Consider the following 27,359-nt stretch of genomic DNA (forward strand, 5'->3'; position numbering starts at 1 on the left):
ACAGGGAGAACGAGTGCTATGCAGAGATGAATGGACGGAAAGATTTTTAGATTTCCAAATCGCGTTATTGAGAAAAAAAAAAAAAAAGACAGAATCAATTCGTGGCGCTCGATGTTGATTCTGTGGCGCCGCGCCACACAATGGTCTATGTATGGGAAACACTGGCTTCCCCCAAATGCGCTGTTTTGGTGTCTGTAGCTATAATAAAAATGAGGAGGAGCGAGGCGGGTCAAGGAGGAGGGTGGGGGTGTGGCCCTGAGCAGCTCGCAGCCACGGTACCATGCGCTCTGTTTACAGTGGATGTATCGCAATGGCGAGGCGCACACAGCCTTTAAATTATAGAGCAAAGATACCCCTAGTGGATACGAGGAAAATGTTACATTTTTTATCGTTATTAGTTTTAGAGGCAAGGATACAATTCATTGAACATCTTGAAAATCATAAAAAAAAAACAATTTTCAAGGAATAGGATGACTATCTAATATGAACCCATTCATGAATTCATCCTCAATTCACCATGGGATCTAAACATGACAGACATTTATGGATTTATATTTAGCTGTTCCTCAGTTGTATCAATGTATTGTCTTATTTATTCTGTTTTGTATGAGCAAATAAAATCTCATCAATCATATGACTGTCCAAGTTCTTAATTTTCAGTTAATAGAAACTAGAAAATACTGTCTTAATATCCAATTTTACCAATGCCAATCCTTACTTTAACATATGTGAAAATAAAAATATGCATTCATTTCTTTTAGACGTGTTTCCAATGGCTTTGTGAGAGAACGGGCTCTGTTTAATGAAATGAAAACCAAAACTGATTGAGCACCGTTTATAAACAACCTTTCCGGTTTTGTCCATTGGCTTGTGTCGATACTCAAGTGTCGAGTCATCTGTAAGCGCAGGTCCCCGAGCCGATCTGGCAGCCGAACACATCTGGTACTCGCACCGGCAGGAGTGTGTTTCCTGAAGCCTCCCTTTGATTGCTGGGCTCTCCTGTGATATACAATCATCTGCTTCCGTCTGGCTGCTTTCAACTTGATCTCATGCTCAAATTTGGGGGAATTATAATTCCTTGGTCCGCATATGAGAGTTAGAATGACAAGTCCAATAAAAAACGATATCAATATTTTATTAGAGAATATCCTTCTCTTTTATTGCCCTGTGTCCTCTTAGAGGCATTATTTTATTTTGAATTATTGTAACTATGTCAGGATCGCTCACAGTATTTGTCATCATACAGGGTAATTCTCTTGCTTCAATTCAGAACCTAGGCTGTAAAGAGCAGATGTTTTTCATATTGTAGCCTACAGCACATTGGTCTCTGACTATTCTTAATTGACTATTCTTTGATTCTAAATGTTTAGCAATAAGAATGATAAGGGCCTGGCTGTTTCGTATAATTTTACTGGTGTATCTGTGTATGTTATAATATAACAGTGCATAAATAACCTTGTTTCGTTTAGTGTCGGCGTAGCATTTTTCTTTCCTACGTCAGAATACACTGAGCTTTGCGCATGCGCGCTGATGTAGGGTCTTTGTTGAACCTCTCCGTGCGCCTACTTCCCTCCAAGCTGATGTTTTATTTCCATCATCAGAGCGTGTTTTAATATAATTTATTGCTGCTTCTATAGCACAACTCGGAATGTAACAGCAGAATCGAGTGCCTATCGCGACAGAAAAGCGACTCCCATGTATACAAACAAACGACGAGCTGGTTTTAAGGTGGCGCGTCAACGCCAGCTGAACTCTCCAACCACCTAGCGTATTATTATTTTCCTTCATCTCTCCATCTTTCGCTTCGTGTTGTTTCATTGGATCGACGATGGGTTAAGTGGGGTCACGCCCGTGTCATTGCACACGAACATGAGAGAAGACTGTGGTTTGTTGTCTGGACGGCTGCCCATGGCAAGCGGAGGAAGGGTGCCACTTTCCTGCTGGTCCTGCTTGAAGGAGGAGACGGGAGCACCAGGCCCGCTGCCATCTGCCCGTCCCGAGTAGACCTCCAGGGTGTCCGTCATGGAGACCGTGGGGAAGTTCGAGTTCAGCCGTAAGGACCTAATCGGACATGGCGCATTCGCAGTCGTGTTCAAAGGCAGGCACCGAGAGGTGAGTCGCTACTTTGTTGTTTTTATTGATTTGTTAATTAATTACAGTGGACAAGGCTCAATAACCATGCCAGCCCCCAGGGGCCAAACTAGGAGACATATCATGTCAACCATCAGGGGCAAAGCTATTTGTACATCTAACAGGAGAGTGCGGAGCTCCCTCTGTATTTGTATCCTGTAATGAGACCCAGTAAATATGTGTACTTTCGTAGTACGACCTTAAGAGGCCGACGTGAACAGCCACACGCTTCTCCCATCAACAATATTGACTCTAGACAGCACTGTCGTTTATAATAGGTATATAAAATAACGTTAAGCATTTTACTCCTTCAAAGTTGGTTAATAATATGTACTTGTGTATGTTTGTTCATAGCTCTTGTTAAAGGTTAAATGTACCATGTTGCATGATTTAGGCCTTTGCAATCACATAAGTGTTAATGTATTTTACAGCCGATGTATCTGTCGTTTATACGCACTGCATTCGTTAATCCTTTTGCAAATGTATTTCCATAGAAACATGACTGGGAGGTGGCAGTCAAATGCATAAATAAGAAGAATCTCTCCAAATCGCAAACACTATTGGGGAAAGAGATCAAAATACTCAAGGTAAGTCTAACTCCTGTTCGTGCTGACTGTATAATGACAGTGTTGTGATTGTTAACTTGTCCAGCGAACAATAATACTGTTATTTTAAATGCCTAACACATGTAGTAACAAAATGTCCAAGGTTGTCCGTGTGTACTTGCCTGTGTTCAATGGGCGTCCAGAAAAAAAATATGCATAGAAATAGTACATCTGTGTGATGCCAGTATTTACAACCACTTGAAACATGTTTGCTTTTGAATGAAAAGCAGCGACAGTCAGTTACAGACTATTTACAGTCTTGTTTGAGCATTAGGCATACCGACTGGTAACACGATGTAGCCTTCTTTGTGCCAAAAGACAGATCGGCTACCATCACTAATGCAATAAAGGTTGGATAGTCTGAGGGGGAATTAAATTCTCTTCATGAATTCAGAGAGCTGCAAAGCTAAATATCCAGACGTGTTGTATATCATTGCCCCCAAAATAGTGCTATGTTAACCTGTATCTAAATAATTTTTAGAAAGTTCTACTTGTTGACTTACAAAATATTTTATGTTGTTGGTATATTATTCTGTTCTAATTTTCCTCAGAGCTTTCAGCAGTTTATTGTGCAGACTAATTTGGTACACTAAAAATATAAGATACTGGATGCGCTGGTGTGCTGGATCCACAATGATTTAAGTTTTTTTTCCAAACAGGAACTGAAACATGAGAACATTGTTGCTTTGCTGGACTTTCAGGTAAGTGACATTATGATAATCTTTTTAGGAAACGGTAGACAGCAGGAAATTAGATGGCTTAAAAAAGTTTGTTCTGCTTAAACCATATATATCTATTGTTTTAAAATATAACATGGAAAATTACCCATTCAATTGCATGAACAAGTTTTGGGAAATCCAAATAACACTTGATACACACTGCAAACCTACCATCTGCATTGTGTATTAATAAGCTGGGATACTACATGGCCCTCTGTAGACAATTTATGTCCAGTCACATGCCTGCTTGTTATGAGGATGTATTTGATATCTCATGTCATGCAGACAAAGTAAACTAGTTAGGTAGGTAGGAGGTATGTAACTACTGAATTCAAACTAAATAACTGCTGGAGAATATGCAAATGGTTGACATTTTACACCTGCAAGTACAAACTCGCAGAGAAGGGGACATTGTTTAGATTTAAACAACTACAATTAGGCCTTTGATTTACACCTGATTTACTTACATTCGGTCTGATCTCCAGCTGTAATAGTTATTATAGCCACAGATAGTTAATAGTACATATCTAGAACAGTGTTCTAGATATTGGATTGGAACCTGTAGTATTCAGTGTTTTTAATTTGACTCATGCAATGTAAATCTATGTGTAGTCAGCATTTGATATTTATGCCTGTTCCTCAGAATGTATTTCATGTACGTGTGTGGCTAATTTGTTGTTAATGCTACACATCCAAAAGTTCTTACCTAACCTCAGTTGGACCTGATACACTCACTATAATTGGTCGATTCTGCTGTTTATTTCTCTAGGTCAGTGTATTCAGATGTAACTCTGTGCCACCATTGGTTCCCTATTAGGAGGAAAGGTTCCTGTTAAGCTCTTTTCCTGTTTTAGGGCCCTAGAAAGCGGCTTTGTGTCGTAAGGAATTTCTTTACCTGCTGCCCTGTTGTGGCCAACTCACAAGAGATGTGAGCCTGCATTGGGTGTGGATTAAAACACCTCGCTAACACCAACTGTGCTGCTGGCCAGCTTGACCTCTCACTGACCCACTGCCTCGTGCTGTTGGGTTGGAGTGGAATTTGCATCGTCCAAGGTGATATTCCTGATCGTTGCCGAGCAACCTCAGGTGGTTCATGTGAACACACCTGTCTGAGAGTTTCAGCGGCAGAAGGCAAGCCAGACTCCAAATACACTTGGCTGTTTATTTTGTCTTTGTCACACTAATAAACCAACCGCCGGATATTTCAGCACCTGGTTAAGCATTGTGTGGTCTGCTATAAGCAAGTCTGGCCATTTAAAATATTCTAAAAAGCAGAACATGAAAGTAAAAAAAATGCAAGTGAAGGAGTCACTCTGAAGGGAAACTTATAGTAGTCTCTGCCAGAATATGCACAAATTAGCAACAAGGATATATGACTCGCAACGGCTCATAAAGGTTAAATAACTTGTTTCAGAGAGAGAGAGTCCTTTAAATGCCATACATCATGGCATTTTTTGTTTTTGTTTTTTGGGAATAAATTATCTTCCTTGCTTATAATGAGTTGGGGGTATTTAGACGTAAACCAGGCAGTGAGTTCCATATGTACTACTCTATTTAAAATAGGAAAGATTCCCATAAAAGAACACTCTCTCCGCTGTCCTTTGTTTTTCTTCTGGTCATCATTTGATCCTACACAATGTGGCATTTGTTCTGCTGACAAAACCTAATTTTTGTTTTAATTGTATAGATTGAATATATCTTGCTAGGATGTAGTTTGTTTGCCTGTGACCCATAGAGAGGAAATTGGAGAGACCACCTGGTTGGTTGCTGGTAGCGGTGGTTACATTTCAGTTGCACACCGCAACTTTCTCGCTTGCACTGACCTGACTTTCGGTTTTGCACACCCATTAAATGCATAAAACATGTTGGCCGCAAAGACGTTGCACCCTCCTCTCTGATATAATAAAGAGTCTTGAGCATTTCGGATACAATGTAGTTGATTGTGGCATCAATGTGGCACTGTCTGACTGTTAACATGCTGGTTAATAATGTCATTCAATAGCATGCGTCGTAGAACCTACTGACCTGTCTATCCAAGATAGGATTAAAGTATATTATAACATCAAATTAAAATGAGTGCAGATCAACCACTTGGTTGTGGAGGGTGTAACCCTAGTGTAGGAGCGGTCCCATCCATGCCTGGAGACTGCTTGTCGTTACAGTAAATGTGAACCTTAGATATGTTGGCCCTTGCCGGACCAGGGTTGGCTGTATGTTCTCAGCCTCGTACTCTGGATCCGGTGGTAGGGGAGAGACTCTCTCAGCATCCAAACAATTTCTCTCTGGGCTCTAAGATTACAGGCAGGGTATCGCACAGCGGCTGTGTGGACAGTTTGTGGGTTAGCCAGCGCCGGCTTCACGACTTGAACTCGGGGCAAACGTCTCAGACACAGGGAAAATGCATTGCTGTGACGACTACAGAGGAACCGATTTCCTGTTAAATTCCCACTCCGGTCGAGAATATGTGTGTAGAAAACTTTTATCAGATTGTAGCAGGAGAACTGAAGGCAGTCGATAGCAAGGACTTAAAGACTCGCAGGCATCATTTAATTAAGGGAAGGATTTAATAAATACAGTGTCAAAGGGTTAACGGTTCACCTAAGATATTTTATTCATCCCCACCGTCACCTAAAGAGGCTGAAACCGTTTCACAACGTTCTGCTCCCTTCTATTTTTTTCCCACTGAGGTGCTGCATTAATGTCGGACGGAAAACCACAGCGAATCCAAAGCTAACGACTCTCCTGAGAGATAGAACTTGGCTTGTTGTTGGTTTGCTTTACCCATCCAAAAAAAAAAAAAGGTGAAAAAAAAAGTCTGAAAGTGCTGAGTCAGCCGGATTATGTCCACAGAATCAAGCTCTGTCATTGGCCGACTGAGGAGACGGGGGCAGTCTAGCGTGGCCTGTTGCTGGGTGATAAGAGGAGATTCTGGGGTGGCGTGCGCCGTGTTGACTAACGCTGAAGGGTTAACGTGAGGAGAGGAAAGACGTCTCCAAACAGGTGAACAGGGTGTCAGTTGTTCATGCTACAACAGCATGGAGGGCGACTGGAAGCCTTGCTAGCGAGGTCTGCAAGCTCCATCTTTTATTCCATCCATGTTCCCTCTTTTGGTTTTAGTTGGAGAAGCTATGTTTCCATCATCTTCCATTAAAACCAACATCATTCTTTTGAAAACTTTAGAATTTCAAGATTAAATTGAATTTATTTGAAGATGACCGTAATGAGAGAGAGCTGTTGATAATGTGTGCAAACTCTGTCTCATGGTCACTGGACGAGATCGATCATAGTGAGAATGAGTAGAAAATGGGACGTTGGTCTGTTTTTCTTAATGTGTTTCCGGTCATCTTTTGTCATATCATTGATTAGATTTTCTGAATGACTTGGTTTGTGTCAGCGTTGCTGACGTCCTGAATAAGTAGACAGGTTTGGTTTACACAGTGTAACCTGAATGCCCTTAGAGTGTCAGCTAAAGTAATGTCCCTATTCATCTAATCCCCTTTCACGGTGGCTTTCCTTCAGCTGACATGACATCTGGATTGGTGGAGTTTATACATAATGGTGCTGTGTTGACTCAGGCAAACCTCCAAACAAACACTGCTTACATCCTGCCAAGTCTGGCTCCCCTATCGTGAGAGTTGAACCTTTGCACAAGGATAACGAGCTGACACATACGTACGCGTTACACACATGAACAGGATCACAAAGTAACGTATTCTTCTGCTCTCTCTTACCTTCCATGCAGGAAACGGCCAGCTCAGTGTACCTGGTGATGGAGGTACGTTTGTGTATTGGTTTTGGAGCACGGTTAAGTCACTATCCACTGCCTAATGAGGCAACACAGTGATAACACACTGATTAAAGACATTATAGTTGTTACTAACTGGGTTATGGTGACGATCTATTGGCCCACTTACCACTTATTGCCAAAGGTGTCGCAAAAGAGAACATAACAGAAATCTTTGCGTTTTCCACTTCAACTTATAAATCAATATATTATAAAAAACCAAACTATCTCAAATACATATATTCATGATTAATCAACTATTTGGATAAATGATCAAACAATCACTGGTAGTACATACTTAGCATCCCTCAGAAGAGCCCTTTCATACTAAGAGATGTGACCGCAGCCTGTGATGTCAGAAAACACCTTTGTCCTTTCACTAGATCACATACACATTCAGGCTGGGAATAGACCCTCACAGAGAGGTCATCGTAGGACAAACACAGATGTCGTAGGACAAACGCATAACACTAATTATGGGTCTGCTTCTTTGATGTACCAGGGCACGGCTAGCATAATAAACTAGTGAAGATAAGTCTACTTGCCGTGCCCTGGTTCTCTCTCTCTCTCTCTCTCTCTCTCTCTCTCTCTCTCTCTCTCTCTCTCTCTCTCTCTCTCTCTCTCTCTCTCTCTCTCTCTCTCTCTCTCTCTCTCTCTCTCTCTCTCTCTCTCTCTCTCTCTCTCTCTCTCTCTCTCTCTCTCTCTCTCTCTCTCTCTCTCTCTCTCTCTCTCTCTCTCTCTCTCTCTCTCTCTCTCTCTCTCTCTCTCTAATTGCATGTCATGAACATTCATTCATATTTTTTGCACCAAAACCGACTCAGAGGGCATTCACTGCTATTAGTGACCAACACAAAATCAATGAAAAACGATGCACTGACAACTTTAAGCAATATAACACGAGTGTGAGTGGGGTTGTTTGTTTATTTTTATTAAACAACCCCACTCACGCCTGATCCTCCCGCCAGAGGATCAGGGTAAGGTCAGGGGGGCGTTTGCTCAAAAAAGGTTGAGAACCACTGTCCTAGGATGACGCCTCTGTGAACTGAGCCTCTCAGGGCAACATTGACCAGAGTCACAAGTGTAACTTTTTAGTTACGTTTTTCTCTCTTCTGACCCGACCAATTTATTGCGTTTCACTCATTTCCTGTAAAGTTTGTGTATTTTTACTATTTCTTTCTCTATACATCTAGTACTGCAACGGCGGGGACCTGGCAGACTATTTACACTGTGAGTGGAAACATTTACTGTGGGACAAGAGACTTAGACCTATCCATGTTGGAAAATATAAATGAAATGATATGAAATGAGTCATCTCTTCCTTGAAAAAAAATTATAATGTGAGGGGTGTATATATATATATATATATATATACACACACACACCTCACATTATAATTTTTGTATTAAATTGTGTGTAAATCATACTTTTGAGATAGAACGCCAGAGGTTGTTGTCTGCACTGTTTTCATTTTGTTGTTTAGTGGTGTGTTTGTGTTCATGATTTGATCCTACGTTTATTATAGTGTCTTACATCATTAATTATGCTCCGTCCCAATGGGCTTATGAGAGATTTATTCAACACATAAACAATGATCAAACATCATCACGGGTGAATAAGAAATAAAGAAACACACACCAAAATGAAAGTGAATATTCATACATTTTATAAATGAAACAAAAGATGATGTTCAGAGATTAAAACGTAAATGTGAGTCACTTACTTTGTCTTACTCTTACACTTACTCGGTGACGGCAGAAATTGAGATTCGTATCTTAAGGCGTCGAGATATGTGGGTTATTTTGGTGTGAGAATGGAGAGCACAGTGGGTCCAATACCACATTCTCTCTTTGACGTAAGCGCTAGTAGGAGTAAATGAGAAACAACTACATGAGTAAGTGGGTTTCCCCTGAGCCAAGAATCAGTTTCGGCCTAAATCAAACCACTTTTCATAACACATGCCTAAACCGTTTGATATATTTTCACAATGAATTTTGCTCTCAAGGGCAGGGCATGAGTCAGGGCAAAGCTTGACTGGAAATATCTCTATTATCCCTTTATCATTTACAAAAAAAACAGATCTAGATTGTAAAATGATACACTTCTAAATGCACCTGTTTAACCTGCCTACGTATTCAAAAAATATACGAGAAGTGCAGACAAAATGTGGTGCTGAATGTTACTCTTTTTCCTGGCACCTATAACATACTGGCCTGTACTTTTCCCGGTGTTGCAGCTAAAGGCACCCTTAGTGAGGACACCATCCGCGTGTTCCTGCAGCAGATCGCAGGGGCTATGCAGGTCCTGCACGGCAAGGGCATCATCCACCGGGACCTGAAGCCCCAGAACATCCTGCTTTCCTACCCGCCGGGGCGCAAATCCCACTCCAACAACACCTGCATCAAGATCGGTACGGGGGGGGAGTGACACAATTGAGCAGGGGCAAAGCCTCATAATCATCACTGTTCTGTTCATACCTTTTCACCTTTAAGTTAATGCACTGAAATATCCATCCACAGACACAGGCCTCACACACACACACACACACACACACACACACACACACACACACACACACACACACACACACACACACACACACACACACACACACACACACACACACACACACACACACACACACACACACACACACACACACTATGCCAACCAATGTACACCATCATAATAGTTGTAAGAATGAGGCTCTCATTCTTACACAGACCTGATCAGGATCATACTTGTGTATTGTAATTATTTTCCATGCCTGTGTTCACGACGCTTTCAATGGAATTTGACCCTCTGATTCATGCTGGAAGATTCTCAAGGATATTCCAGTTTTCCTTCTCTGTACCCCGTACAGTACCCAGTTGGTAGGCTGTTTCCGGGTGTACAGAGCCACAAAACTACTTGTTATGAAAGAAGAATACAAAGAAATGCCAGAGGACGACTGAACATTAAGATGTGACCAATTGAATCAGAACGGATGTGTCTTTCATTTTAAGAAGAATAACAAAAGACGACGTTAACATGCAATTTAAGTATTTGGCTAGCTTACCAGCAGCTGGCATGGGAACTGCGAAGGCAATACAAATGGCCTTAGAATATAGTGAGGATAAGCTGTTTCATCTTCGCATTCATCTTTCCTCCCTCCTACCTCTTCCATCCTCTCCTGGTTTTGTTCCAGCTGACTTTGGCTTCGCCAGGTACCTCCAGACCAACATGATGGCTGCCACCCTCTGTGGATCACCCATGTACATGGTGAGCCTTCCTCTGGCCAAACCGCGCCCGCATATACGTTGAGTAACTGGGTGACCATCAGCCATACTCAAAACACCATCCAGTAATTACTGTGCTTAAGAACGCAATGATGAGTTCTTAGGCACAACAGCTTTATGCTGAATGACGTTATTTAAAGAATACTAAAACAGAAACAACATCACGACTCCATGAGGTAGAATGTTACATTGAGCTTCCATTGAATGTGTTAAAATGGTGGTTGCACAACAACACAAATATTGGTTGAACAATGAACACACATTGTACCTAACCCTTGGTACACAAGGGCCGTTCTGAATGGTTGGGCCTGCTGTTGTGTTGACCTCAGGCCCCTGAGGTCATCATGTCCCAGCATTACGATGCCAAAGCGGACCTCTGGAGCATCGGCACCATCGTGTTCCAGTGCCTCACTGGCAAGGCCCCCTTCCAGGTAAGCCCCGTGGTGATCAGACCTCACTAATCTGTCTGTTGTACGGCATGTAATCCCAGGTTGCCTACCATCGCAAAGAAACCTGTTTTCCCCATGTGGTTTATTTTGCTTGTACTAGTTACCAACAGTGATTACATATAAGTTACTTTCATCTGTAATGTTAATCGTCTTCTTACAACTTAATCAGCTGCTTTTAGCTTATAGTCTTTGCACAGTCAAGGAATTATCTGGTCGATAGTTGTATTTGACTGTCGTTGTTGATGTTAGGTTTGTAGCGCATTGATCTGGAAACTGTTAAAGGGCAGAGGTGTCCCAAACAACCTTTGAATGTTATTGACCAATCAGACTCAAACCTGTCAAGAATTAGAAGGCCTTGGAAATTCTGCTTACACAGTGGTATTAAAACAATAATGGCATCAAAGGGAGATTAGAACTCTTAATACCTATGTTCCACTTAGCAGGTCTATTCACATTGCAGCCATTGCTGTTCGTATGATTGACTGGATGCAGTGCTTTGCTACTGCAATGCAAAACGATGACGTTGGATCCAACCGGAGGTGTATCTGCTCATGTCGGAGATTGGGTTTCAAAGAGTTCGATTTTAATTTCAAAGCCTGTTTATCTATCGTGCTGCCACACTTCTGTCGTGTAACTGGATGTTAATCACACCTCTCGAGGAATTGTCTGAACTGAACCGGTCAGACTGGATTCCCTTGAGCGGGGAATTTTTTGAACTCTGCGTCTGATTTGCAGGTTAAAATGTTCAGCTTTGTGCAGCGGACTGCTCACCACGTGGCTCTAAGCACAGCTTTATGATTGTGTTTTATTATTTAGCATGTACACTAGTGAACATGCGTGAACTTAGTTCTCCACGTTGTGTCTGTTCAACAGGCCAGCAGCCCTCAGGACCTACGCCTCTTCTATGAAAAGAATAAGAATCTCAGCCCAAGGTACGGTCATTTACCACGTACATGAAATAAGATACCATGCTTTGTATTGTATTGTTAACAATCAAATTTGACTGTTCTGACGATAACCCGTTCATCGACGAGGACCTCCTGTGTTAAGGGGCCGAGAGATAGATTAATGTACAATCTAACTTTTTCACTTCGTCCATCGCATTTGTTAACAACAATGTTACATTTTTGTATTATGATTATTATTAACCTCATTTTGTAGTATAATGTCATGGCCGAAGAAAACATCAAGGGTCTTGTGTGGTTGCCAACACAGACTAAGCTAACAGACATTTGTGTCTCTTTTTGTGTGTGTTTTTCCCAGCATCCCCAGAGAAACCTCCAGTCATCTGAGGGTTCTGCTGCTGGCTCTGCTTCAGCGGAACCACAAGGACCGCCTGGACTTCGGTACGCTCACAGTTACATCTACACGTCCATCGCTTAGCAACCTGCAGGGAACATGACATTCAACACTGGTTAACTCTTGATCAAACTGGCCCTCATGGCTAATGGATCTTTTTTGAAGTGTGTGTGTGTGTGTGTGTGTGTGTGTGTGTGTGTGTGTGTGTGTGTGTGTGTGTGTGTGTGTGTGTGTGTGTGTGTGTGTGTGTGTGTGTGTGTGTGTGTGTGTGTGTGTGAACTGAGTCTCACCTCCCACTAAAAATCTCTCACGGTGGCTCCTTTTCATTAATTATTGGTCTACTGTAACCATTGCATAACAATGCATTTCTGTTATAAATTCCATGTCTGCTATGTAAGTGTGACTGTGTAGGATTGGGCTCAGAATCACTGTTGACTTTGAATTCCTCTCCTTATGTCCCCATAACCCTATATAGATGAGTTCTTTACTCATCCGTTCCTCGAGAGCAGCTCCTCTACCAAAAAGAGTGAGTATTTCTTCACTCTTAATCTTTGTCTCTGGTCTTTTCCATATTAACACACTGTATTTCGGTAAACTTGGAATAAATGTGGCACATTAATTTTACTATTGTACAGTACTTTCTATTTCAAGAGTTCACAACATCATGATGGTGTATATAGATAGCATAAAGACATACATACTGAAGTCCAGAAGGCACCGCACACTGACTAAATGAGAATTGTGCCCCACTACTTAATCCTGCACTATGTAATTTCTCTATTGCAGCTATCCATTCAGGGAATTATTCACTTTAAATCATTTTATTTTGACAACAGTAATTGTCATATGGCAATGACATAGCAATAGCTGTATCTCAAACTAAAAATCTACTAGAGTTTGCTGACAGGGTAACATTCCAGGAATTTCCTCTAAAGAGGTTCCCATTGATACTGAAAGATCCTCCTGATTCGTCAGCTCAATCTCCTCATCAAAGGGGAAGGTAGTTGAACAGACTGTGTCTGTGAGAGGTGGCAGTAGGTACCGGTGTGTGCGTGTTTAAGCGTGTCTTTGCTGTTCTTTATTGCAGCGACTCCAGTCGTCACCATGACGTGTTTTTCCAGTTCTGCATCGGCCAGCTCCTGCAGCAGCTCCTCCACCTCCCACCTGGCCTCTCCCCCGGTAGGGTCCTGTGTTCGCTCGGGTGGTGTTTGGTTTGTGATGGAGATCCATTGAGCCTGAATTACACCGCCATGACAGCCATTAAACCTGAACTATGTCGCTTTACCACTGCAGCTGTATACTACTTTAAAACATTCCTGAACTAGAAGGTTCCTCAAGAACACACTCCCCAACACAGCTCAATCCATGCTGGGAATCTTCCTCTGTATATTGTTTTAATCTAATCCAATTCTGACCGTAGCCTGTCTTTTAATAATATAGCTATAGCTGTAGCTCCACTACTCAAGCCACTATCGTCTGCTGATCGGGAAACTTGCATAGTGCAGGATTCGGCGCACATACCGCAGTTTATTGTGCAAAGTCATTGAAGGGACATCCAGCTATCAGCCATAATTCCTTAGCCGCTCTATAGGCTTCTATTTTGTAACCCTACAGTTCCAGTCCATTGATTTCTTTGCCTCGTGTTGTCTTTCTTCCATTCGGTGCCGATATCTGCGTGATGTGTCTCACGGCGTCTCCTCAGCTGTCCCTGGCTGAAGGTCAGCCACCGCGGCCCAAGACTCTGGCCTCTCCTACCCAGGATGCAGCGGGGTTCCTCAAGGACTCCTCCGGGGGCGCCGGCAGCAGCAAGAACTCGTCTTCGTGCGACACGGACGACTTTGTGATGGTGCCAGCCCAGTGTCCCAGTAAGAACCTTACTGGGAACATCCGTCCCCTAAACAGTTACCTGCGAACATTGGCATCGGGACCTCCCTCCCATAAACAGTCAACCTGTCTGTGCTTGCTGAAAAGAAGTCTGAGCACATTGTAGATCCTTGCCTTTTGGTTAAGGGTGATCCACAGCAGTTGAGGGAGATGACGAACCAGTAAGGCTTTGGTCTATCATGTGACATTGTCGACCAATAGTTGATGCAGGTGATTCAGGCAGATCTCTTAAGGTAGCGCTGTTTTTGTGAGTGGATCGGGGGAAATATAGTTAGAAGTATACTTGAACCTTTTGACAAGTGCCTCGGTATCCCATAAATATCAGTGTTTATGAAGGCCCGGTCCTCTGGCATTCCTACATTGAAGAAGCACAGTGTCTGAGCTATTTATAGAGCCCAACACTTTTCTATTATTTTTATGAGTTCTATTCTAAACTGCAAATTAAACTCTAGCCGGCCTCTTTCAATGTTTCTCCTTTAAAGGAGCATGCATATAGAGAGGCTTTTGCTGAGGTAGATACTGGGGGTAATATAATCCGCCGAGTCAATAACGATAATGACCTCCAGATACTTCCAGGCCACTGTGTTCATTGCGGACGTTGTTTCTCCCCAGGCGAGGCCGCAGCGTTCCAGGACAGCTTGATGAACAGTGGGTAAGCATCGTCCGTTATTCTGATGGTTCTCTTCACTTTTATTGCCGCCGCAAAGGGTTCATAGAGTAAATGTCATTGCGTTAATGATTGGTGTGAATTGCTTACATATGCATCTTAGTATGGATGCTTGGTGCTCTGGGAATGAATCCCCAAACCCTGGCAGTGTAAATGGTCTGCTCCTCTGCCAGTTGAGCTTGACAGGGGGCACTTGCTTACTTTACTTAATATTCCTACTCCCCGCTTCCGTAATATACATCCTGATAAAAAGAAAAAGGTCAAGATTGAGTTTTTAAAAACGAAACGATTTTTGTAAAGTCTTCATCTATTTACTCTACTCCTCTCCTCTCTCTGTCAGCTCTATGCTGGCCTCGGCTGGACTGTGTGTCCAGGCCAGGACCCCCCCACACTCTCCCTCCTACAGCACATCCCCCAACCCAGTCAGGTAAGCATAAACACACACGCACACGCACACAAACGTGCACAAATCTCCATTACAAGTTGGAAATGTGTATAATTGCCAGGGGTGCACATAACTGGTACGCAAGTACACATGCGCACCTATAATCACGGATGCGTAACGTCACTTGTGTCACTACAACACTTTTGTCACTAACGGGAGATCGAAAGAAATTGGAAAAACAAAATACATTGAGCTGCTACTTTGGCGTTCACCACCTGCAAAGAAAAGGCAAATGGAGCCGGAGCAGAAGAAAATAGTTTTTTTTGAAAAGTGGCGCAAAGATGGGTCGTGGCTCGACACGTATGATACGCTGCCAGAGCACGTGCACCGCGCACACACTGGAGAACGGCCCAAAATCTGCTGATAGCAACGTTCCTTTAGTGAGATATTGAAACGCTCCGTGGTCAAGCTGCTGCAGTTTCATAAAAGAAAAGTGGAGCAAAAAACAATCACCTTTGTGAAACTGGGTAAGTTTCATAAGTTCAGATGTTACGTCTGGGGCTATGTGTTGGGTGCGTACCAAACACCATCTCCTGGTACTCACCCGAGTAACTCACTAAAAAAGTTATGTGCACCCCTGATAATTGCCCTGTTTTTTGATTGTAACTGCCGTTTGCACTATCTGCATTAGTATTTTACGCATAAATTGGTGTAATTAACGCAACATATCTAAACCTGACCAAGATGTGTTTTTTTCCCCCAAACCGCGGACAAAATGCTACAAACACACAACCCACACACACACTGTGTTTTTTTCTCCTAAAAACCCTCTCTGTTCATCTCCCTCTCTTTAGCAAGCCCATTGAGTGCTCACCGAGTAACTACGGTGGTCACCATGGAAACCGCGGCCAGTCAGTGCCTATCCCCGTTCCCACTCAGGTCCACAACTACCAGCGCATGGAGGAGAACCTCAGTTCACCCAGGACGGACATCTCCCCACGGTCTGTACGCACACACCCACACACACATCCACACCCGCACACCCAAACAAGCACCCACACACACACTCACACACACACCCACACACACACACCCACAAACACATTCACACACGCACCCACACACACACCCACACACGCGCAAACAGGCGCATACTCGTAACTCTTCACTTGAAGTCTTCACTTTTGTCAAAGAAAAATGCATTATTTATGAATTGCAGACTTTTTTTTTCAAATTATGATTTCCTCAATCATGAAACCTCATCCACCCAAGGGACCCAGAGATGTTTATTCTTGACGATTAGCTCTGTGAAGAAACATGGGATCGTGTTGGGGTTAAAGAGAGCTATTTATATTATTTGGTGATTATTATTATTTATCATTTCAAATATTGTCCTGAACCCTTGAGAGCAGGGTCAGCCACCTTCTGGATGTCACGTGACATTTAACACAGACCCCTGTGCCAGTTATGATTTGGATATAGCCATTTATTAATTTATTACATAACGGCTGCTGCCCGTCCCCCTGTCTGCAGGGCCAATGCCAAAATATCTTCTAATCGGCTCCGGCCGCCGTAACAGGATGCATATATTGTATGCATATCTTGTTGATTTGAAACCCTCTAATCTCAAAATTCTCAGTAAATCATTTCTGCCACATCCTCCCCTTTAGTGGCTGACTTTAAACAACAACGTTTCTCACGAATCGATGCATTCTCGCAGTATCTGGCAACCACCACTAGAGGTGGACCGTCCTTTAAAAACTGAAGCACCTTTCAATGCAAGAGTTTGCTGGTGCTTTTCAGTTATATCAGTAATGAGCCTTTCTAGAGTTGTCGCGTACATTTCTTTAATCCTGGAGATGATCGTGTCTTTGATCCATCAAATATAACCTCTGAACTGCTGAGCAGATCCTCCCTTTATTTATTCTCCATCCGAGAATGGCTTCCTGTGTTTAGCAATGCACTGCACGACTTCATAGCTGCCCTCTGTATCTTGATTTTTGACGGTACATAGGATTGTAAACCCACTGCTTTGCTTCTCGTACTGGGCCACTGCCTTATTGAGTATTCAACTCTAGCCACCATCATCTCCAAAAGGCTTCAAATTTCTTCTTTCAAAATGTGCCGTTTGAGACTAGCTCATTATTTCAGCATTCAAATGACTTTATTTCAGTTTATAGTTACTCAATTACTCCAAAAATATTTAGATGTTTAGAAATTGCTCCGCGAGCCTGTTGTGGCACATTGGCCATAGTTTACCAACCCCTGCTTTAGAGCAATTAATTAGCATTTCATTTGCTTCCCATTTCATCGTCACCCCCACAAACCATAGCCCTCAGAAGAGCGAGGAGAACCTCACTTCATGATCCGGGCAGGAACCTTGGGTAGGAGTGCATGGAGCGGTAGGAGTGCTGCGGGCGCTGACGTGTGTGCACGATCCCCCCCCCCTCCCAGCTTGTCCAGCCCGGTCCATCGCTGCGGCAGTGGAGGGTCGCTTGGCTTCTTCAGGATGGGACCCCCGTCTCCGTCCAGCCACGGACCCCATCCCCCCAACAGCAGCACCCCCCGCAGGCAGTCCACCGGAGGGGCCAAGACTCTCCCTCTCATCCCTCACGGTGAACAGACTCGGACTGTGTTGATTGTAAAAAAATGCATTTGGAATTTCCCGATATCAGTTATTCACAGCATTTAAATTGGGTCTCGTCAGCATTTTTTATTTTTTTCTTAAACGGTCTGCCGTGCATTGCAAGCGGTCGTTTATTTTACTCAGAAGAGAGCAGAGAGTCCTGCTAGAGTGCTTCAGGCTATTCATCACCACTGATGCAACGCCTCCGTTGGCGGGAGGCATGTCAGTAGTTTTGCATATTGCTAACACTCTTCAAGACTGGCCCAGTGCCTCTTGTGCAGCCGACCAACGGGCTGATATGAAAGTGTGGTCGTCGCAGTGCGAGCGACAACAACAGGCAGTGATGTTCCCACTTCCTCCAAGCTCTCAACCACCAGATGACTGGTAACATCTGCTGTGACCAAAACATTCAAGATACCAGTGTTTTTACGTGGCAGTTGAGAGACGGGAAGAGCTGGCTTTTACTGTGTGGTTGATGGATATATTCTTAGATTGCTTGATTGGAATCAGCTTTAAAGATATGCTCAAATATAGCATGCATGCGTTCTACGGCCTCTGATATGTTTCTGATTGCTTGTTGGACTTTCAACATATCTGTTGACTTAATAATTACATTCCCATTAGTAGTTTCCCTCTGTAGTAGAGTATGACTGCATGTTCAATCTTTATACTCTTTTTTTTTTAATTATTACAATCTTTTGGGTTTTTAAAAATAAAAGCGCATTTTCCAAAATAAAAGCATTAAAGAATATATATAATACTTTAAAGTGGGCTTTGATATTCAGACTTCATTCTTCTCACCATCCATCTCCTCTCTCTCCAGCCTTCCAGTCCACTGAGCCAAAGCCAGCGCCCCAGCAGCCGGAGTCCGGGCTGGGCACGCGGCTCCACAGCGCCCCCTGTCTGCTGGAGTGTGCTGGCGGTGGCGGCGTTAGGCAGAAGGTCAGGAAGCAGCACTCTGACCCTGTGATGACCCCCCAACCCCTGCACCCCTCCCCCAGGATCAGCCCCCTCCCCACCATCCTCGGCTCCCCCTCCAGGGTGAGTTAGGTTGTGGTTGGTTTTTTGTGTGTGTGTGTGTGTGTGTGTGTGTGTGTGTGTGTGTGTGTGTGTGTGTGTGTGTGTGTGTTTGTGTTTGCGTGCCAGTACCGCATTGACTTTTGTACTTCAGTGCAAGTTAAGAAGAACTACCTCTTAAATGTACTTAAAGTATCCATCTAATCTGTCAATTCTCCTTCCCCAGACCATCCCCCCCTTTGAGTTCCTGAACTCCCCCTCCGGCTCCCCCAACCTGGTGACCTTCCTGACCCAGCAGGGCCTGGTTCTGGGCCCCGCCCCGCCGGAGCTCCCGGCGACGGCCCACCGCGCGGCCCCCCGGCCCCCGTACCAGGACCCCCGAGGCTTCGGACGGTAAGGCGACATGTGGAGCCGGGGAGGAGAGGTAGCTGGGTCCCCGGGGTGGCCTCGCGCGCGCGCGTGTGCGTGTGTGTGTGTGTGTGTGTGTGTGTGTGTGTGTGTGTGTGTGTGTGTGTGTGTGTGTGTGTGTGTGTGTGTGTGTGTGTGTGTGTGTGTGTGTGTGTGTGTGTGTGTGTGTGTTGACGCTTTGCACCTGAACTCCTGGCTGTGTTCCTTCTGGTCCTCAGGTCCAGCAGTGCTAGCCGTCTGACTGAGATGCTGCTGATGGCTGCGTTTGGAGCAGGAGGAGCAGGGGGAGCAGGGGGAGGAGGAGGAGGAGGAGGAGAAGGAGGCGTGGCCGCTGGCGAGCCAGGAAACTCGGAGCCCGTGACCTCGGCCAGAGCAATAGACATTAAAGGTCTGCTCATCATTCTCCCTAAGACATGACATATGGACTATTATTCATACTAGTAGTATTATGGACAGGTAACCAATGTCAGATGTAATTGAGTCCATAAACTAAAGGGTTGATCAGAAAGATAGATCACTTATCCCATGGACACTTTAAATACCAAGGCGCATACACTTGAAATAATGCAGTTTCTGTGCATTATTCATGCTCATTTGTTAGTTCATTATTATAATTGCTTTATTGCAGTTAATGTCTATCATGTTATATTTTTGTATTTTATTGAATTGCGTTTTTTCAACTTTACTCTATTTTCGCCAGTCTTTTTGTTGCTGTTAACATGCCTTTTTCTTATCTTATCTTATCTTCTCTACTGGTTTTCCTTCCTCCTCATCTGCCTGCAGCGCCTCCTGGTTGTGGAGGGGCCCCCGGAGGCCCGGCTCAGGTGGTCTTCACTGTGGGCTCCCCGCCCAGCAGCAGCACCCCCCCACAGACCCTCAGACACAGGAAGTACTCAGGTGTGTGTGTGTGTGTGTGTGTGTGTGTGTGTGTGTGTGTGTGTGTGTGTGTGTGTGTGTGTGTGTGTGTGTGTGTGTGTGTCTCCTTGTGTGTACATGTGCGTGAGTGTGATACCCTGCAGCCAGGGTTCATCCTGATAACATGAAAGGTTATCACCATACCAACGCCAGTGTTCAGGTGAGTGTGTAGCTCCGGTTCTGCCTCACTTAACACTGACTATGACTGAACGTTACAGAGCCGACAGGAGCTGCTGTAAACATAGGTGGCCGGAGATTTCTCACTCTGGGAAAAGAAGGGATATTTTAATGAGATGTTCAGAGATATTCAATATAAATAGGTATAAAGTTGATAAACCTTCCTGGGTCTCGTTGTGCCGCAGGCTCCCCCAGCTCCGTCAGTCCGGTGGGCTCCTTCTCTCGCCTCTACGCCCACGCCGCCACCTGCGTGGACGGCCTGCAGGGGTCCTCCTGCCCACGCTACGGCCCGGCCGACCCCATCGCCGCCAATATGGGCGGGCCCGTGTCCTTCGAGGCCCCTGAGCTCCCGGAGGAGACCCTGATGGAGGTGGGGGGTCCTAGGTGTCTTATGACGTATTCTAGTCTCTATGGAGTCTGGTTTGTTCAGCATCGGAACAGTCTCTCTTGTGTTATCCCACACAAGAGAGCACGTTATCTTTTCTCCCCAGCTTGTTATTTCTATATCTTACACATATCCTCGCTCCCTCCCTCTCTGTCTCTCTCTCTCTCTCTGAGTGCAGCAGGAGCACACTGACACCCTGCAGAGCCTGCGCTTCACGCTGGACTTCTGCCGCTGTCTGCTGGAGGTGGCGGGGGCCCGGGGGTCCAGTGAGGCGGACGGGGACCGGGGGTCCGGAGGGGCCCTGGACCGGGGCAACTCCATCCTCCAACAGCAGAGCCTGGTGGCCGATCAGATCAGCTCCTTCAGCAGAGAGTGGAGGTAAGTTCCTCCGCAGTGGTTCAGCGCTGTGTGTAGCGAAACTTCCCAGTTGTAGCCGATTGGCCCTACGTTAAGACACGGGCCCACTGGCGCCCAGTCTGGGACAGAGAAAGTACCGTCTTGTTTTGTTAACTTCAGCAGAACTCAGACATTTTTTTTTCAACCCACAGAGACACTAGGGTCACTATGGCAGAGAAAGAAGGGAATAAACGTAGCAATATATCGATATATTAGCTACAGCTACAGTGTCAAAAGCCTTCGCAGGCCTGCATTTCAAGACACTCCTCTAACTCCAAGCCCTCCAAAGGGCTGTATGTCCTTGGGTGTCTTGAAAGGCGCCTCTAAATTAAATGTATATATTATTATTATGTGGTGATGGCTAGTGCGTAGGCAGCAGCCAGGCGTCCCAGACAAGGGAGGATGGAGGAAAATCTCTAATCTGGTCCCCATGTCAACAATTCTTTTTTTTATTTTGTTCTTTCTATCATTTTTTATTGTGTGTGTGTGTGTGTCTCTAGTTATGCAGAGCAGCTTGTCCTGTACCTGAAGGCTGCAGAGCTCCTGTCCAGCGCCCTGCACATGGCCATGGAGCAGGTGAAGCAGGGCAAGCTGTACCCCTCCACCACCGTCAAGCAAGGTAGGACCCTGCTACTGACCCCCCCGTCCCTCACCGGGGCCGCCTCGTGGTCCCTGTAAGACACCGCTAGGAGGGGTAGAGTCATTGAGTTGTTTCAGGGTCACTACTCTCCTCTCCACTCACTCTTGTGAGTAATGGTTCTGTTGTTCGTCATATGTTACCGTTCACTACTATTGATTTGGTTAGGGGTTGGGTTTAAACCAAGAACCCAGGAGTTGGGTTCACGCATTGGGGTTCAAACCCAGAACCGTATGGCTTGAGTGAAACGAAAAAAAGTATAATTGTGGTTTTATTGTAATTTGATGATTGTGTGTGTGTGTGTGTGTGTGTGTGTGTGTTTGTGCACGTGTGTATAGTGGTGCGGCATCTGAACGAGCTCTACAAGAGCAGCGTGGGGTCGTGCCGAGGGCTGAGCGGCCGCCTGGAGCACTTCTTCTCCAGGAAGCATCTCCTCATGGACCACGTCTCCTGCATCCGGGCCGAGAGGCTGCTGTTCAGCCACACGGTGCACATGGTGGGTACCACTACCCACCACAAGCCACCCCCAGGCACAGTCAGCCACCCCCATGCGCAGTCAGCCACCCCCATGCGCAGTCAGCCACCCCCAGGCACAGTCAGCCACCCCCCGGTGCAGTCAGCCACCCCCAGGCGCAGTCAGCCACCGTCACACGCAGCGGATGGAAATTATTTTTTTTTTTTATTTTTTTTTTCATTCATTAAAAAAAGTGCAGCTCTGGCCTATAGGTGTGGGTAGTAGGCTTATAGTGTTGAAGGATGTAGAATAACCACATCCTTCGGAATAACCATGTGTGTTTGTGCAGGTGCATGTTTTTGCATTATTTTTTTTTATCAGGACGTCTGTAGTTTGCAGCATGCTTGCCTGCATTAAAATAAATCGCTTAATGAACGTAAAGAGTTTTCCGTCCACTCGAGAGGCCTTGAGACTCTGCACATTCATTCTGTTGGGCTGGATTTACGTTTTGCCTCTTCTGAAAACAGGGCTTACCCCTCCCTGTTGAGTGGCTCATGAATGATCCTGGTGAAAAAAACTCTGGCATGCCCTCAGAGAAAGATATGCATTCAGAGCACACCTACAATGTCTTCTCATTCATCACGGACCACATCTCAACGTGTTATTTATGTAGTGACGCCAGATGATGACATGCGTCCCAGATGTTTCTTGGCAGCGATCACAGCTGTGTCTTTAGTACCGACTGAATCAACCCTAACCTTTGAATCACTTTGAATCAGGCCCCAAGGAGCAGTGCATACTTCCACAATCCACCAGTGCCAAGCCTGGTATTGCAGCTGTTTAAGCGGGCTATGGACGGCTCCCTAGATTCAAGGGGCCCAGAAATAGATATCTCCGTTCACTCCAACACAAGTTGGGGACAGGAATTTGTCTCCACAAAAAATGTCTGGAGATCAATCAAAGGCTCATAATTATCTTTATACCATGTACTATCCAAATGTAAGTTTTCTCTTTTCAAAGCGCCACCTTTTATTAGCCGTTTTATTTATATTTATTTATATTTATTTTTTGCAGGAGAAGTGGGGGTGGCCAGCTGAAAGGAGTCGTAGTGAAACAAATGTCGTTTCGGCCCGGCATCCGAGAGCTCAGTTAACTTCGCGTGTCCGAGGTTTTTCCTTTCACTTAACATGAAGGACGTTGATGGTTTTTAGGCACTGTGTTGACTTTTTATCACTTAGGGTCACTGAGGGATGTGCAGACAGACCTCTCGCTTATGATGCTACAATGCTAACAATGCTAGACAACGAGAATATTTCTGCATCCGGCACGTCATGCACTAGGGCGTGGCTGGCTCCCATAATGCGGAAGCAAATCTCTCCTTGATGTTGCCCTGCGCCATTGAGCAGTTGTACAAAAATGGGCGCCATTTTTTTTACCTTTCTTTAATAGGTCCATGCTTTGAATGCGGTGTGAAACCCCCTGATAATATCCTGTCCTTCCCTTCCATAGGTGAAGGCGGCTGCACTCGACGAGATGTTCCAGCAGGGGGCATCTTCGGCCATGCGCTACCACAAGGCCCTGCTGCTGATGGAGGGCCTGACGCTGCTGCTCACTGAACAGGACGACATCCTCAGTGTTAGCAAATGTACGGTGCTCAAGCAATCTGTGGTTTGCATGCATAGGGAACCCGCTTCGGCATGGAGGCCTGGGGGATGCTCTTTTCACACCTACGAAGTGCATTAGAGTGTTAGATCCTGTTTACAGGCCAATACTGTATCAAAGGTTTTTGGCCATTTCTATTTGCATGGGCAGATGTCAGATGTCTGCACCAAACGTCAGATGTTTACTTTACACCAACCCCGAAAAACATGCACATACAGAACATAATCCAGATCACGTTCGGTAATCACACTCACACCTGGTGGTATAATATAGGACCTTTTAATAGATGTACAGCGGTGCAGTTAAATGCACTTTTGGACCCACAAGACTTTTATGTTAGATCTAAACATATGAAAACCTCAACGGACTAAAGTGCACATCTCTTGCTTCGGTACATAATCAAATCTGCATAACTTGAACAAATTGGATTTTTCTGCTTCTGATTCTTCTGATATTGAAAGAGATATTCAATATTTGTATTCATTTAATCATCCCACTAACTCTATCTATCTCTATCTCTATCTCCCCCTCAACAGGTAAAGAGTGCATCGAGAGGCGTCTCACAGCTCTGCAGTCGGGGCTCTGCGCTTGAAATAGAGCGAGACACCCCCGCTAGAGCCTGGATATACTGCATCGTTAGGGTGTCAATCACCTTGCCCTAAGCCCCGCCCCCCTCGCCCTTTCAACCCTGCTGATTGACATCCCGGTCCACAAATAGCTCCCACCAAGTGACATGCTGTTTTGAGCTCGTCCACCCGCTGAGGCTTCGCAACGCCCCCACATGTGTCAAGATGCTGATGTGTCTCATCCCCGGACATCACTTCACAGCGCTGGGACTTATTAAGTGTCTGTGTTGTTGTGAAGGAGGAGCGTCCGATTTCTTGATGGAGGACGGAGCAGACCCCGGTGTGGAGGAGTTTAGCCTTATCTCGCCCGAGCTCGGTTATTCCTTATAGAGCTGGCCTAAAGACCACGTGGGTTCATATAGCCACAGCTAATCACACCTAGCCAAGTAGGGCCATATGCTTATCCGGCAAAAATAGATGTACTAAGGACTCACTTTCACTACATGCAGAAAATGCTGTATTTAAAAGTCCCTTGTCGAGAATAGTGGCAATGTAACTCTGAGCTTTAGTGTGTGTTTTTATTTTAAGATTTAAGTTATGTACCAGGAGTTTTGTGAGTTTTCACATTCCAGGAACTATTCCTGTCCTTTTGTCACTTTATGGATCGCTGTAATTATCGATCACTGTATTTATGGCTCGCTATGTTTGCCATATCAAAGACTACGTTCAACTTTCTTCCGAGGACTGGACTCAATAGTGTATCAGTGAAAAGCCGTTGTACAGGCTCTCTCTATAGATGAAAGCTGGATACGCTGCCTGCAACAGACAGAACCTGGAACAAGGAATGGATCACTGTGCAGGAACACACTGAACTGTGTTGGTCATGCAGGCAATCACCGTGACTTTAACAGGGATTCATGGACGTGTTGCAGCATGTGCAACGTCGCTAGTACCTTAAGTTGATTTTGGATGATTTGAGTTGAATTGCATTTCTCTTGCCTGTTGTGATCTGGTTTTTATTGGGGGGGGTGGGGGGTGGGGGGTGATGGCGAGTATAATCAGTTATTGAATGTCAAGGTTCGTTCAGTGGAGACCACAACCAAAAGGAGTTTATGGTAAAGGCCTGAGGGCCTGAGTGAGCTGCTGTGTTGAACTGTACTGAAGCAGTGTGTGGACAGAGGTTTGGTGGTATTTGCTGAACAGTTTTAGCTTGTTTTGTAGATCGCTATCTGTATGGGCTGCATTTTGTGGAATTTCATTTGGTTGCTTCTCAATAATAGCGTTTGTAGGTAGAGCCCCTGGTTAAGGTTGGTGTGTGTGTGTGTGAGTGTTAAGCTTTTCAACCTTTCGAAAGCAGTTTTAGAAGTTGAAGAATACAATTTGAAAAGCAAAAATGTTGAACACTGAAAGATTTTGAAAAATGTGTTTTTTATTGGGTAGCCCAAAGATGGTCTGCATTGGATTTTAAGTGTGAAACGTGTGGAAACCCCTTGTGTGTTTTATGTAGAATTTGACCAACGATGTTCTCCAACATCCCAGGTGTTGTTATGAATGTGGGACCAGCGGTATGGGTCAATTCCTGGTCAAGAAAGACTTGACGTGAGCGGTATGCATGATGCCATTGTTGTGGGAGGTGTTGATGGATAGTGTGGTGTACACAGATCTAAAGAAGTGCTGTATACACATTAGTCCCATTTTGATTATGCTGTTTGCGTAAGGGGCACTTTTCTTTTATACATCCTGGGGGGGGGGGGGGGGGGGGGGGGAATAGGACTAACCCTAACCCAGTGTCATAGCCTCACATAGTCTATTTTTCTCCAAGTGTAACCCGCATAAAACATTAAACCCAGTTTGTACTCGTGTGTGTGTGTGTGTGTGTGTGTGTGTGTGTGAGATAAGGCCAGCAATGTGGATGTAAAGAGAATGTGTCGGTTTAAGTGTTTTATTTATGCACGTGTACTTGCTTTTTCTTTTATTAAGACTAATCGCAAATTTCGCCTGCGTACACAATTTATTCAAGTTGTAGTGTGTTTATATATTACTTTTTCTTTTTTTAATATACAAACATTCCTTATGAATTGACCCACATCTCGTTGAAGTGCATTGTGGGTACGTAGCAGGTTGTAAATGACCTCCGACCTTTTTAAGCTGAAGCATGTGACACTTTGTTTCCAGGATTACTTTCAATCACCACTGTCATGTCTCAATCATGATAGTTATCATATTGTTGTGGTCGTTCTTATTGTGTAGGAATTCAATGTACATCAAACCATATTAACACAGATTGACAGGATAGGCAGAATCAAATTTGGAGATTATACTTTTTGGGACCAGAGTTGTAAATGTTATAAATGTCCCTGACTCGTGACTATGTCTTATTTCTACGTTCTTATGTTCCTACTGTCTCTGTGAAGTCATACTCTCATTTAATAGTGGTAGGAAGATGCTTATACTCTGTATATGTGTATATATCTATCTATCTATCTATCTATCTATCTATCTATCTATCTATATATCTATATATCTATATAGATATAGATATAGATATAGATATAGATATAGATATCCTTTCATTTCATTTCGATTATTTTGTGTGTTTCTTTGCTCAAGATCATAACACATCTTACTTTTTCGGTACCATGTGTAAATATTGTATATTAAGTTATTGTAAATATGACACGAGAAGCATGGAGTTAATATTACCATAAAACTTCCAAAGAAGCATTGGCCATGAGCAAATACCCCATACGGTCCACGCCTGCAGGGCATTTAAATGAAGACACTATCTTAATGGCTCTGATGTACCATTACTGTTTGAAATGTCCAACATTAATAAATTGTTAAGCAACTGGACTTCTTGAGGATTTTATTTCTGTTTTCCTTCAAACACTTTAGATGAGTTTTGACATTTGGTCTAAT

At 44.3% G+C, this 27,359-nt stretch overlaps 1 protein-coding gene across 2 annotated transcripts; it reads left to right on the forward strand.

Moving 5' to 3' along the window:
• Window positions 1-1,503: 1,503 nt before the first annotated feature.
• ulk1b (unc-51 like autophagy activating kinase 1) lies at window positions 1,504-27,293 on the forward strand. 2 transcript variants are annotated; one of them, XM_060050319.1, is made up of 28 exons: window positions 1,504-2,112; window positions 2,625-2,717; window positions 3,395-3,436; window positions 7,197-7,229; window positions 8,429-8,465; window positions 9,472-9,645; window positions 10,423-10,496; window positions 10,843-10,944; window positions 11,836-11,894; window positions 12,226-12,308; window positions 12,737-12,787; window positions 13,349-13,440; window positions 13,964-14,126; window positions 14,758-14,797; window positions 15,153-15,239; window positions 16,052-16,198; window positions 17,652-17,812; window positions 18,647-18,864; window positions 19,067-19,233; window positions 19,467-19,636; window positions 20,032-20,145; window positions 20,526-20,710; window positions 20,904-21,103; window positions 21,622-21,740; window positions 22,097-22,254; window positions 23,722-23,857; window positions 24,411-26,327; window positions 26,361-27,293. In XM_060050319.1, the coding sequence occupies exons 1-27, from the start codon at window positions 2,023-2,025 to the stop codon at window positions 24,464-24,466; spliced, it is 3,051 nt and encodes a 1,016-aa protein (XP_059906302.1). In that variant the 5' UTR covers window positions 1,504-2,022; the 3' UTR covers window positions 24,467-26,327; window positions 26,361-27,293. The 2 variants fall into 2 exon arrangements, with proteins under 2 accessions (XP_059906302.1, XP_059906303.1); XM_060050320.1 differs by lacking the exons at window positions 1,504-2,112; window positions 2,625-2,717; window positions 3,395-3,436 and adding an exon at window positions 3,452-6,454.
• Window positions 27,294-27,359: the final 66 nt, after the last annotated feature.

Source organism: Gadus macrocephalus, chromosome 4 (assembly GCF_031168955.1).
Source record: "Gadus macrocephalus chromosome 4, ASM3116895v1".
Lineage (NCBI taxonomy): Eukaryota > Metazoa > Chordata > Actinopteri > Gadiformes > Gadidae > Gadus > Gadus macrocephalus.